The sequence below is a fragment of the Daucus carota genome, chromosome 9 (genome assembly GCF_001625215.2).
Source record: "Daucus carota subsp. sativus chromosome 9, DH1 v3.0, whole genome shotgun sequence".
In the NCBI taxonomy this organism is placed as follows: domain Eukaryota; kingdom Viridiplantae; phylum Streptophyta; class Magnoliopsida; order Apiales; family Apiaceae; genus Daucus; species Daucus carota.
In genome coordinates, this window is record NC_030389.2 from 34,514,656 (window position 1) to 34,529,123 (window position 14,468).

Sequence of the window (14,468 nt, forward strand, 5' to 3'; positions counted from 1 at the left end):
ACAGCCTTTGTTCATCTGCTTGATTTTGTGATCGTTAGAATCGAGGTTTTACACCGCACGAACACAACTTAGTATCTGTTTTGCTGGGAAGAAGGCTGGAGTGCCTGGAGACGTGCACATTGACTCCGTTTGGCTCATTTTATTTTTAGAAATAAATCACTTATTTCTGGAAAAGCACATAATTTGTACTTTTTTCTGAAAATAAGTGACTTATTTCTGTACACACATAATGCTAAACACCTATTAAATGTTTACCACTAAAAGATAAATGTGAGTTTTTTTTCCTGAAATACTAAGACTTGGCATTATCTGTTTTGGTGGTATAAGTAGCCTCCCTAAATCATTGTCCAGTGCATACCTTTCTCTCTTCTCACAAGAGGTTGAGAATGCTATGTGTGAATACTTTAAAGATAACGACTCTGACAAGCAATCAATTGAAATTGAATAGGATGTGTTGCATCTGATTTTGTCAAGAAAAAAAAGTTGTATAAACTCAACTTTTATCTTAAGAAACTGTAAAAATTCTATGTCCATAACCATGGCGAGTAGTACATGTTTCGTAGCTGCTGCATGCTGAGGCATCTAGAATGACTTTGTCATGTTTGGTGTTTGATTTTACAGAACTGCAAACAACATCGATACATTGTATTGGATTTATAGATTTTAGCTTTTCAAGCTTCGTAGAGCATCCCAACCTCAATGCGCTGGGTCAAGGAGACCCCCAAAGCAGGAAGTGCAGACCTGCAATTACTGTGCATGATTTCATAAAAGGAAAGCATGCTTCTGTCAAACCAACCACAATTTTCCCCTATGTAGAACCTTGTCCTGCCGCGAATATGAACCACGTCAATACGCTTTGCCTCTTCTAGATCAAGAACTGCTTCCTCATCTGGAGAAACTGAGCCTGCATCATCACTGTAATTAAGTAAGTGGGTTCGCAGCTTCTCAATGACTCGACTAACCAAATCCCCTTCAAGACTATGAGAGTCTGCATATCCATATTGAATTACACATCCATACACTCCCTTAATGCCCAGTTTTCTCACAAGCACCCTCTCATGTGGCAAGACGTTTGGGACCAGCAAGTATCGGAGTGTTGTGAAAATTGTAACTTTGTGAAGACATTTCATGCTTTTTATGTAGTGACCCAAAATTGGGGTGAACCCATCTTGGATATCTGTGTAGAAGAAGCATAGTCCAGGAACCCTCTGGACAACTGGATCAGATAGCAGCAATTCAAACCTGTCCATATCTACCTTGTGTGTCACTTCATAGTCTATCTTTCTCTGCCTTCCATAAAACCAGACAAACATGATGAAAGCAAGAATAAAAGATATAGCAAACGGGATCCATCCACCTTCTGGGATTTTAGTCAAGACAGCGGTAACATACACACCTTCCATTACAAAGAATACAATGAAGTATAAAGCAACCAGAATCGGCGGAGTCCTCCATATTGTAATCATGACTAGAGTAAGTAGTATGGTAGTGATGAGCATAACCATACTCACAACAACACCTGCGATCAATTTATGATTCATATAATTGCTAAATATCGTAAGCTAGAATAATAACCTTATAAATATCAACGTAGTGATGTGGTGATGGCAATATAACAATGGCAACAATTAGAACTATGGTTAGTGATACAGTGTCCCTAGAATAATGAAAGAAAAAACTCATTATTTCATTTGTTTTCTACTTGTGAAGTTAAATCTATAGGTATTGTATTCTATTAATAATAATAATAAAAAAAAGGTACTTAGCTATTAGATATCTTACCAAAGGCATTTCCAATATCTTTCCCATCTCCAAAAATAAGTATGACAGCAACACAAAGAATCATGAGGATGTAATTAATCTCTGGAGAGTAAACCTCGCCTTCTTTGCTTGAGGAAGTGTGAACCACCTTTACACGAGGAAAATAATCCAAAACCACAGATTGCTTGATAACAGAGAAAGTTGCTGAGATCAGTGACTGACTCGCCACAGTAGCAGCTGATGTGGCTATGACGAAGATAGGCCAGTATACTTTGGTCGGTAGAAACTTGTAGAACCCATCATCGTGGTCATTTGGATTCTTGATCAGGTACGCCGTTTGCCCAGCATATGTCAAAATCAGTGAAGGATATATAGTGAACACAAATGCCATCTATAAGGTGCAGAAAGTATCAGATTTCACCAAGTACAGCATAATAAATGGATATGGAAATACATATTTGGCAGGTTCATCACCTGAATGGATCTTTGATTAAAATGACCCAGATCAGCAAACATTGCTTCAGAACCTGTATAATATAATAAGAAATAGAAGGTTCTAATTTAGTCTTGTTTGCATAATAGTGAACTAATAAAAAGAAAAGAGGCTATAAATACCAAAGCAGAAAGTTGGCTATCATGTGTAGGAATTAAATTAGAACATTACTCTCATGCAAGATAACTTCTAGCATGGTTAATTTTTTTTCCCCTTGGCTGCTATCCTAATATGAATAGCCCTCACAAAAGGTCGTCAGACCAATTTATGTTATTTAAGCTACTAATTGGGCACCAGAAACGTTGAGGTTGCAACTTACAACATCTGAGAGTTTGCGTTACAGCAACTGTATAGATTGTTAAACTTACTACAGTAAACATTTTACGACAGGGTAAAGTTTAGATGGGTCACTTGATTTATAATAAAATACTATTGAATATAGTATTTTAGCTTGCCCCTAAATGTAACACAGAAACTAATTTAATATGCTATTCAAATATCTCTTGCCATTCATATATTTGGCCACAAGAAGAAGCTTACCTGTGATGCAAAGAATTGTGCCACCAAGCAAAAGCCATCCTTCCTTTCCTTTTCTCGAAAAGAATTGATAGATGTATTGTGGTGATACTGCCTTAAATATGCTTGGGTAGTGATGAATGATATTATACACTCCGACAATGGGGGTACTGAGTGTCCATGCCCCCATGATGGGTGAGAAAAGAAAACTCACTCGTGACGTACCAAATTTTTGCATCAGGAACAGGACAATGAGAACAATTGCAGATATAGATTCAACCAGAGCTGCAACACCAAAACCAAAAATATTGAACATGAAAAACATTACATAAAATAGCTTAGAAATTCATTATATCATGCTTTAGTGTAATTCTGAAGAAAAACTAATGACATCCACTGAAACCTGATTTGGTATCAATTATTTTTCTTTTTCCTTCTCTTCACTTGTTACCAGGTTTAGTGAGTGTCATGTAAGACCCTACAGACACAAGTCATACACCCCCGTTGGTGTGCATCAGACCCAACCCACATGTACCAGGTACGCGGCAGTCCTATATAAATGTGTTTGAGGCCTCTAGGAGGTCATTGTCACAATCCTGAGACATTTAAATTTCTATATGGGATTTTGTTTTTCAAATGTATATACCTTGCTTCGTCTTGGTGCTACATTGACAGTAATAGTTCGTAAATCTTAAAGAAAAATATGAAGTTTTAATAATTAAGACTTAAAGCACTCACAATATCTGAGCGTTTGAATATCAAAATTTTCCGGAAGATGATTTCTTGAATTTCTGCTGTATTATAATAGCAAGAGAAGAACATACGGGTATACTACCATCTAGTAAGAACATATCAAATAGCAAGTTTTAGTCAAGAAACAAAATATATATATCATAGCTCTACTAGGATGGCCACTGTGTGACTTTTAGTTCTCACAGGTTTACTAGGGAGAGATGCTAAGAAGTAGTAACTTTCAACTGCAGTGATTAAATTTTTTTGTATTTATACTTACACTTGCTTACTGAAGGAAAAGGTGCTCTGATGCCATCTATTGCTGACAACACTGAAAAAGGAATAAGAATAAATAACTATTACGATAGTGTATTTTATGTAATGCCTTTGGCAAAATGTAGAAAAAGTAGCCTTGGACATCTCGATGGAGGATAGACGCATGAAGTATTGCTGTTGGACAATGAAAGGGTACCTGAAATGGCTGGTGTAAGTATACCATCACCAATCAGCATGCACATGCCTAGCATTGCAATAAAAAATAACAGTCTTCTTGCAACTACGCTCGTCTCAAAAAATTTACCAAGTCTGCTTTGCTCTTTGGAGCCTTCATACTGGCTAGCATGAAAAAGGGTTGAGTTTGAATGGACGCGTTTTGATGAAAGACTTCCAATATCCATATACCTACAGAGTAATGTATACAGAGCAAATGTTCCGCCTGCAGCAGAGCATTTCAGTCCAGAAATTTAGGCAAAAGTAGTATTCTGGTATTCACAAACTACATATATCTTGTAACATGTTTACCTAGATCTGAAGGAATTTATTCTTGGAAAAACGTTTACTTTATGTCTTGATTATCAACAGGTAAGCTACAAGTATGTGCCCTTTGACATACATTTTTTTTGCCCCTTAAGAATATGGTAACTTGTCGTCTCTGCTGTCATGTTTTAATTTTCTTAATCTGTCATAAACCAAAACCTGTGTCCTATTTGCATGATACAACTTTTAAGACTTTCAGTGTTAAAGAGTTTCTGTGTTCTTCCGGTAGGCATTTTGAAGATAATAACTTATATAATATCATCTACCATAATGTTTGGGAGTGCGCGAGTGACCATATTTCTCACAGAGTGATGATCATACAGAGGTGTTAAAGAGATCATAATTTCTAAAAGCTCCCTATAATCAGTACAACTTTAACTATTTTACGGACATACAAATACTACAAAGCTATAAAAGAAGAAGTGCAGGATTCCAACATTTGGCAAGTAACAGAGAGAAACTGAATAGTAAATACCAAAGAATCATGTTACCTTCACCCTGATCATCGGCTTTTAGAGCTATCCATGAATATTTGACAACTCCGATCAAACTAAGAGTCCAGAAGATGATACAGTAGATACCCAAATAGTCATCTTCAGTTGGAGATTTCAAATTCATTGAAGGGTAAACATAAAGCGGGGAGGTAACCAGCCCTCCAAAAACTACTCCCAGCGTCTTATAAGCAAGAACTATTGTTGGCCAACGACCTGTCCCCTGAATAATGATGCAGCATCCAGAACCAAAAATTAATACAATTTCAGAATATCTCTAACGGTTGTATTATGAAGAACTACAAAGAATTTTTTTTGCGGCGTTGTAGTAATTACTACGAATAAAATTATAAGGAATATAGCACAGGTCAGTCATGAAGTAAAATATAACTTTCATCCACATATGTGCAAGGTGTGTAATCCAACAACCTTAAACCTTTTCTTCATGTCTACATCATGAAGTTGATCGCTATTTATTAGGTGTAATGGATATTCAAGTTTTAACTCTGATAAAAGTTTTAATATGAGGATATTATCAACATCAATTGTAAGTTATGAAGCTAGGCAATCAATGAGCACTTGCTCATATTAATACAAGTTACGACCAATCTCAATGAGCACAAATTGGCAATGAATCACAGCATAAAACTTCTTGATCTTTACAGAAGCCCAATCGGAAGCCGATTGACTCACAGAGTGGACCATCTGACAGGTTTTTGGTGTTTTTGAATGGTACGCTAGTCTTCATTAGTTTGTTCCAACCAATATTAAAAGTTGATGGGGGCTTCAAACGACCTCGGATAACTTGCTAACCTAAATTCGGGTTTAGTGTCTGAATTAATTTATTTCGAGCATGAGACCTCTCTGCGTAGCTGAGCTCCGATACCTTTATGTCATAGAAATTGAAAATTTAAGAAGCTAGACAAGATTTCACTTTTCAAGAAATCCGTTAAATGGGCCTTAAGATGACATAATTAAACCCTAAAAATTCACACTTTTCAGGTAACATATCTTTCAGACCAATACATTGTCAGCACACAAACACAAGTACACAACTGACAACACACAGTTCTGTAATTAATCTATGCCCGAATAAAAACAAAAAAGAAAACAACAACACATCAATCCATGCAAAACCCATCAACAAAAACATTAGTATTAAAAAAAACTTGTAATAAATTAAGACAATGTACATTTTTATCAGCTGAGGAAGAGATTGAATGGTCGCCAGTACGACGAAGACCTCCGACAAACTCTCCGTTTGACACCACCACTTCCGACAAAGACTCCGACGAGCCATGATTCTCTAACTGGTGCTGTTCCATCGGAGGGTAAACTGGCGGCAAGATACACAAATATCAATGAGCCACTCTTATTAACATGCGTGTGTGTATAAGTGTATATATAGACGCACTGTTCTTCTGCTTGTTTTAAATCTAACGGTCGTAAATTAAAAGGGTTCGTTCCAGCTGATTGTTCATGTGATTTTTTTTTCTTTTTGTCACTTACGTGCGGTTTTTTTATAGTCTGTTCTAAAAATCGGTGATTAATAACTGATTAATCCCTCATCCGTAACTCGTCGAACTGATTAAATATCTATTAATTTCCGATTAATTCGATTAATCTCCGATCAATTCAATTAATCGCCGATTAATCTTTGTTCAGTGACTTCATCGATTAAGTCCGATTTACGCTCTTTACAACATTGGTAGTAAGATATTTAAATTTTTTTTTAATTAATTTTTTGTTGATTAAAAAAACGGAGCTCTCCAAAATTAATCAATCAATCAATATATGAATATTCAATTCAATATATTCTTAATGAGGGCCAGACAAAGGCCTGTTCAGAAATTGCCTGTTTTTTTATTTTTTTTCATCAAATACATGCTCGTATAAGATTAGCAAAATTTGGTAACATAAGAGCATCTCCAACCATCTAAATCCCTTGGCTAAAAGGTGAGTTGGCATACTTAAAATAAAAAAATTTAGCCAACAGCTCCAAAAACTCAACTCCAACCATACTTACCTGTTGTCTATAAATTTAGCCAACCTCCTATGGATGGCTAAATTTGTCGAACCTCTACAGGTCTGTAAGAAAATCTGTAGGAAGATTGTACATCATTTATTACCATATTGAACTGATATATTCTATTTTAACAATTTATAAATATTAATAACATACTATTTTTAAATTATAGCCAACCAATATAACCGATACCATTGAAGCAAAATGTCTTACAGGTTCAGCAAATTTTACATAATGTCTTACAGGTCCAATTTAGCCAACAATTATAACCAACGCCGTTGGAGATGCTCTAATAATTTATTCCTTTTTCTGTCCTAGTTCGACAGAAACAGTCAAGCAACCAACGTATTTAAAGTGTGTGGTCCAGATTAATTGGGCTTGAAAATGTAATGGGTTAGGCAGGTTTCTAGTTTTGTTTTGGTTTCGATTTGAGCCTTTGTCCATATACAGTGACTTTGGAATCAGAAACTAGAAGTAGAAATTAGTGTCTAACCAATTTTTTTACCATTGTTTCTACCTGCATACAACAAATCAATATTTTCATATAAGAAATGTCTTCACATATATAAATATATATAGACACGCAAAAGTGTATATATAGGCCGGTTTGGAAATTAGAGGTTTGGGGCAAAATTAGAGGTTTGGGGTGGTTTAGAGATTTGACCACTAGAATCCGCTAATACAAGTGTTTGGTAGTTAGCCGATTGAAATAGAGGTTTGGACACAAAAAGCTAATTTTGAAAAAGCTGCTTTAAGAAGTTTTTTGGGTTAGCGGTTTTGGTTTATGTTAGAAAAAACTAATCAATCAGCTATTTACCAAACAGTTTACGAGAAACAGCTAATTCATTCCGCTGCTAGTCAAAACATCTAATTCAATCCGCTAACAGCTAATAGCTAACAGCTAATTCTCAAACATGACCATAGTCTTATTTAACTATAAACTATAAGGGTCTTTATAGTGTGTGCCCAAGGGCACACATTAAGCACTAAATTTGATGAGTTTAGTGGATTTTGATTGGTGGAGTTGGTGTAAATGCAGGGGGGCCATCCATATTTATGATTACATGACCAATAAGAATGCACCAAACTCATAAAAATTAGTGCTTAGTGTGTGCCCTTGGGCACACCATAGAAAAACCGAAACTATAAACCCAGCTGAAATATCACTAATTTCTAAAACAAATACTACTAATTTCTCCAACAACCTCACCTCTGCCTCTCCCTCTGCCTCCTGCAGTTCCGCCTAGGTCCACGTCTAGCTCTCGCATCCCCATCCATGTCCACCACCACTTCCATGACCACCTCCATTATCTCTACCCCACCTCCATTACCTCCTCTATCTTTGTCACCTCCTTCACCATTTTTATCCTCTTCAAAACTCCAGTAAAATAATGAATTACAACAGTTTCATATGTCGGGAAATCTGAGCAGTCTTATCAGTTATGTTTTTAAATAATTTTAATCATGATTTTAAAAAATAATAATTATAGTTTTTTATCATAGAATTTTCATTATTGTTAGGTAACTTCTTTTTATTGATATACTTCAATTATTAAATATGCATATTATTCTTCAGCGGTGTCTTAACGTGATTTCCGTCTCATAGATTGTCTTATATGATGAGTTTGGGATCATATACTTTCTCCGTCCCATTCAATCGTATAAGTTATTTTTTGACACATTTTTTAAGATTTTTTTAAAATATAGGTTCATAATATATTTTTAAATTATGTTTTTCTGAATAAAAATTTGATGTTTAAACTTTTATCCAAAAAATGAAAATTTGAAAAAAAAAACATTATAGAACTATCTTTTACATTAACCTTTCAGACAATTAACATATACTCCCTTCGTCCCACCAAATTCTTTGCGCTGGGATGGCGGGCTTACACGCATTTTAAAACTTCCAGTTAACTATAGTTTCATAATTTATTTATTAATTTTTTTCTGAATAAAAATCTAAACATTGAATTATTATTTTGAAAAAAAAATTAAAAACAAATTATAAAATTACACTTAACAACATTTTTAAAATATTTATCGAAATTACATTCTACGATTTAAAAAATCTGATTGAACGGATGAGATACTGTTCACCGGACGGAGGGAACAGGAGGTTTTATGATATCCCGGTGAATGATTGTTGTCACAGTTGATGACTTTTAACGGTCCATTAGGGAAAATAGATTTTTTTGCCACCCAACTTATTATTTGTTTAGAAACCTACCACTGAACTATAACTTTTTTCTTTTTTGCCACTAATGTTAGGTTCGGATTTTTTTTTTGTCACTAACGTTAGGTTCGGATTTGATTATTAACACTATGTTATTCTTTTTAGATTTAATTGCATTTGGCACCTCTTTGATTTCAGTATGTTGCACATTGCACCTAATAGTTTTGGAATAACATAGTGTTAATAATCAAATCCGAACCTAACGTTAGTGACAAAAAAAAGTCTGAACCTAACATTAGTGACAAAAAGGAAAAAAATTATAGTTCAGTGGTAGGTTTCTAAACAAATAATAAATTGGATGGCAAAAAAATTTATTCTCCCTCTTTAATTTATTGAAATCTTCTATTTTATATATAAATGCTGCAACAAAAACAATATGTGAGCACAACTATATGCCTGTAACAACCAAAGTCTATGTAAGAAAGACCAAGCTAGAAAGACCAAGCAATTAATTATAAACTTGTAGTATCTTATTGCTTATTGCAGAAATGGAAGCACAAATAGTTGCAAGCGGTACGTGTTCCGCAATTTACTAAAAAACATTAAAAAGTATTTATTGTATTTTTAGCTTAGAAATTACTCTGGTGACTATTGGATATACTACATCATATGTAGGTCACATCATATATAGGCTGAGAATATAAGTTCTTGTGTATGATTATGAGGAATGCATACGGTTTGTGTCAAATGATATTCAGGATAACTTGATTCATGTACAAGCTCTGCATGTTGGGGAACTTCTGTATTCGTTCTCGAGGAACAGCTGCCGGGTCCTGATCTTCTATGTGCTTTTTGCGTGTATCCAAAGTTCAGATACAATTGCTCGATCCTCTCTCTAATATTTGCTTGCCTGGAAATGGTAATTGTCTTGTGAATTTTTATTATGTCATCTTTTAGTTGCAGGTCATCGACTGGGCTTCCCTAACCAGAGTTTATGTAAGCTTTTTGTTTCTTGAAATATTGTTAAGGATGAGAGCTTAAGAATCGGCTCGATTGGTTACTTTAGCGAGTCATTTCGGATTTGGATAAGTCTGATATATGTGGACAGGTTTGAGTCCCAACATCTATTAAAAGTGCTGAATACAGAACTTACAGATATCCTAATGATATTTTGCAGCGAGTTCTTGTTTAGGTTACACTGACGATGTTCGAAAAGCTCATATACAGGCTGCTCCCCCCTTAATTTCCCTCTCATTTTCGTAAATACCCACGTAGAAAACCTGATATACAGGTTGCTCCCCCCTTAATTCCCCTCTAATTTTTGTACATACCCCTCTGAAAATGCTCTTTATGTACCCTATCTGCTGGTGGTGTGCGATCTCCTTTTTCAATGCCTTTTATATCAGCATACTGGCTCTGATACAATTCCATTTTTAACAACTCAAGTTTATAACACGGAGGCATTCTTAATAACCCACACTAAGTTAGTTCAGAAAAAATAGCAACTTGGTGCACATTATTTAGTTACTTACATCTATAAAGTCCTGAACATTTTAAATCTTATCAATGTGGAGGTTACAAAATTTATGAACCTCCTTGTATCTTATATTCTTCATATTCACATGTCCAAATCATGTCTCATTTAGAGGTCTTCCATCAATTGTATCATTGTTTGTAGAATATAATAAATAATTCACATTTGTTTAAAAATCGTTGATCGAGGATAGCATATGTATCACAAACTTTCACCAAACCTACCTAATATTGTAAGGTTACTCAGAGTTAATTTGAGAAAGGAAATCTCAAATTAACTTATGGAACTATATTTATAAAAAGTGGGAACCTTAAAATACGTGACAAGTAGTGGTAAAGAACTATAAAGTCAAGTGATGCCATATATTTGTGGAGTCTTAAAATAATTCATAAAACTAAATTTTTTAGGTTCTTAAAATATCTGTTAAACTCTCATACTTCAAGGTAAACTAGCTAAGGGACACATAGATGACTGTATATAATGTTATAGACACATATCATATCACTATAATATTGCAGACTGCCACTATATTTTTATAATGCTAAAAGAATAACATATTGTTAATAATCAAATTAAAACATAATGTTAGTGACAAGAAAAAATCCAACATTTTTTTAAGGAAAAAAAACCAACATTAAATTTTATTCAGAAAAAATAAAATAAAATAATTTTTGAAATTTTTCGGAGTCTCAAAATGGGTGTCCAACTCTCGTCCTCCAAGGTAAACTACCTAGGACACAACATAAAGATATAGACACATATCAGATCGCCATTATATTGCAGACTAACAATATATTTTAATAATACTAAAAAATAACATAGTGTTAATAATCAAATCCGAACCTAACGTTAGTGACAAAAAAAAGTCCGAACCTAACATTAGTGACAAAAAAGAAAAATATTATAGTTCAGTGGTAGGTTTCTAAACAAATAATAAGTTGGGTGGCAAAAAAATCTATTTTCCCGGTCCATTATGCTTTTAACGTGCTGACGAAGAATTTTCCTTTATTGGGATTTTGTTTTGTACGGTCTATCACCTACTTTTACTTGTATAAGACCAGCTGAAATTGAAATATGTAAAATCATATTTGCCTAATGTACTTCAACACTATCTAAATAGAGTATTTATTAAATCACCAACACATTCTGAAATCTTCTAGTCATTACATATTTTTAACTAACCTCTAACCATTACATATTTAATATTTATGAATAAGAAAATCATCTCTCTCCTTTCTTTGTTTTTCCCTACTTTTCCCTTTCTTTTTATCAAATTTATTATTAAAATAATAATATGGGAACGAATATAGAGAATGATATTGGAGTTGAGATTAAAAATAGATAACTTAAATTTCTAAAACTCATTAAGATTTATTATTTTATATTATTAATAAGTAATGTGATAGGAGTTGGCTCCAATTATTCCATTCATCTTCAATCGGATTAATTGTTGACTTCTACGCATAAGAGCAAGTCCAATGGTGAGCTATATCTTGTTCTATATCTATATTATAGCTCAAAATCAAAAAATTTCAACTCCAATGGTGTGCTAAACTTGGTGCTAAAATAGCATATTGCCATAGTTGGTGCTATATTTAGCACAAACTATAGCAATAGCTATAATTGCCACCTCATCAAAAAGTAAAAAAGTGGTGGGAAATGAATAATAAATAGATTTATATCTCAACCTATTCAAGTACATGAATGCACATATATTCATTTGGCACAAGATATAGCACCAACCATTGGAGTTGTGATATTATTTTAGCACCAAAAATCACTTTTTGGTGCTATATAATAGCAATAGCTACACTTATTTTTAGCTCACTATTGGACTTGCTCTAACTCAATACTCCTTCCTCCCTCTGAATAGTTTAATAGTTTACGTACACTGTTTGCACGTATTTTGAGACTCTATAAAGTATAGTTTCATAACTTTTTAAAAAAAAATCTTGAATAAAAATTTAAACATCAAATTTTTATTCAGATAAAAAAATGCTAAAAATATATTATGGGGCCGTTTGAGTGAGCTTAAAATAAGTGCTTCTTGCTTAAAATAAAAAAATGAAGTAGAAGTTAGTCAAGACTTATAAGTGATTAAAGTGTTTGAGAAAAAAGTAGAAGTCATAAAACAAAGTTAGGAATCGTAGCTTTTTATAAGTGCTTCTCGACTTTTTACACAAATGGTACGAATAAGCGCTTCTAACTTAAAAGTCCAGAAGCGGGGCTTAAAAGCCCCGCCAAACACCCACTATGTAACTATACTTAAAATGAGCATGAAAAAACGTGCCAAAAAGTAACGCAAAGAAATGAGGGGACATAGAGAGTATGAGTTATCCTTATTTACGTGATTTTTATTATTTTTTTATGTAAACAAAAATTTAATATTTTAAGTTTTATTTACAATAAAAATATTTAAAAATAATTATATAATTACAAAGTCACTTCGAATTATGTATTTTTAGTCGATTAACTCATAGTCCCTCAATTTTGTTTTTAGTTTTAATCAAGTTTTTGTAGTTATTTTCTTTTTGATTTCAATCTTATATTTTTCCAAACGACTTGACTGTTTTGGAAATTAAAATTTTGTTGTCCGAATCTCCGGAAACATCTTATATTTTTGTTGGCGACATAACAAATTTTCGTTGGTGGAAAGATCTTTTTCTACAAAGTTACGATCTTTCACAAAACTAAACACAACAAAAAAGCTATCGAAAACTTAAACCATATTCTAAATACGGTTAACTAACACTGTAATTTAATCGATTTGATTTAATTTTACTATACATATTTTGTAAAAGAGAAAACAAACACTTCACTTTACATATAGAGATCTAGGTTGTGTGCATATATAAGCACTTGGAGGCCCTGCTTATCAAATGAATGGCAACATGTGTTCGGACTTTGGAGTTTTTAAGAACTTCCATATTGTCACACTAAATTGTTTATAAATTTAGTCACGGTTTAGTGTTCCCCAAATGAATTAATACGAAAATGAAAACTTGCAATCAGCTATTGCTTTACCAACTCCCACAATCTTTTTTGTATAACGTACCGTGAGTAATGTTTTCATCAATATATGACATACCGGCCTGCTGCTGGGTTTTAACGAATACCCAACAATCAGGCTTCAAATTTCAGTTAATAATAACTAGATTTTGTAATCTGTCCGATATTTTTTAATTAGATGATTAATTTTTTATTGATTATAATTTTATTAATAATGATGACATCTCTGTATATATGATATCTTAAGAGCATCTCCAATAAACTCTTTATTTGAGCTCTTAAATTAAAAAATAAAGAGTCATGCCAAATTTTGACCTCTAAGAGACTCTTAGAGGCTCTTTAAAAGCTTAAGAGCCTCTTCTCTCTCTTCAATTGTAGGAGCCACTAGATAGCTCTTAACTAATATTTTATTATAAGTTTGTTCCACTTACTCTCTTTCTTTCCAATTTTTTTTTGTCTTTTTATGAGTTCAATGTACTTTTAATAATATAAAAATAAATAACGAGTGGATATAAAGAACATTGTTGGAGTACATGTACACTAAATTGTTAAGAGCTAATAATTTATATTATATTTAAAAGTGATTCCAAGAGTCTATTGGAGATGCTCTAAACTTATGTAAAAAAGTACTACTCCCTCCGTCCCAATGGATTGGACACGGAGACCAAGAAAAAGTGTAAGAAATGAGTAAAGTTAGATGGAAAGTGGGTAAAGTGGTAGGACCCACATATTTATTAATAATAGATTTGAGGTAGTGGAAGAAAGTAGTGGGTGTAATAGTGTTTTTATTATTATAGAATGAAGATAGTGGGAGAATGTAGTGGGTGAAGTAGTGTTTTATATTATAAAAAGTTGTTATTTTGAGAATGTATAGAAATGATGGGACATCCCAAAAAGGAAACTGTATAGAATTGATT

General features: G+C 33.4%; 1 protein-coding gene across 1 annotated transcript; it reads right to left on the reverse strand.

The window, feature by feature from the left end:
- Positions 1–410: 410 nt before the first annotated feature.
- LOC108202258 (probable potassium transporter 17) lies at positions 411–6,194 on the reverse strand. Its single transcript, XM_017370651.2, has 8 exons — positions 6,003–6,194; positions 4,810–5,032; positions 3,975–4,217; positions 3,783–3,833; positions 2,795–3,055; positions 2,236–2,288; positions 1,783–2,152; positions 411–1,519 (listed from the first exon to the last, which is right to left on the reverse strand). The coding sequence occupies exons 1-8, from the start codon at positions 6,132–6,134 to the stop codon at positions 672–674; spliced, it is 2,181 nt and encodes a 726-aa protein (XP_017226140.1). The 5' UTR covers positions 6,135–6,194; the 3' UTR covers positions 411–671.
- Between the last annotated feature and the right edge of the window lie 8,274 nt (positions 6,195–14,468).

Bases quoted from the DNA above. Each gene is read 5' to 3' on its own strand.
- LOC108202258 (XM_017370651.2), bottom strand. From the start codon at position 6,134: ATGGAACAGCACCAGTTAGAGAATCATGGCTCGTCGGAGTCTTTGTCG. The intron at 4,218-4,809 runs GTAACATGATTC...GCTCTGCTGCAG, and splicing joins AGCCGATGATCAGGGTGAAG to GCGGAACATTTGCTCTGTAT. The intron at 3,056-3,782 runs GTAAGTATAAAT...TTGGTGTTGCAG, and splicing joins TTTTCCTTCAGTAAGCAAGT to CTCTGGTTGAATCTATATCT.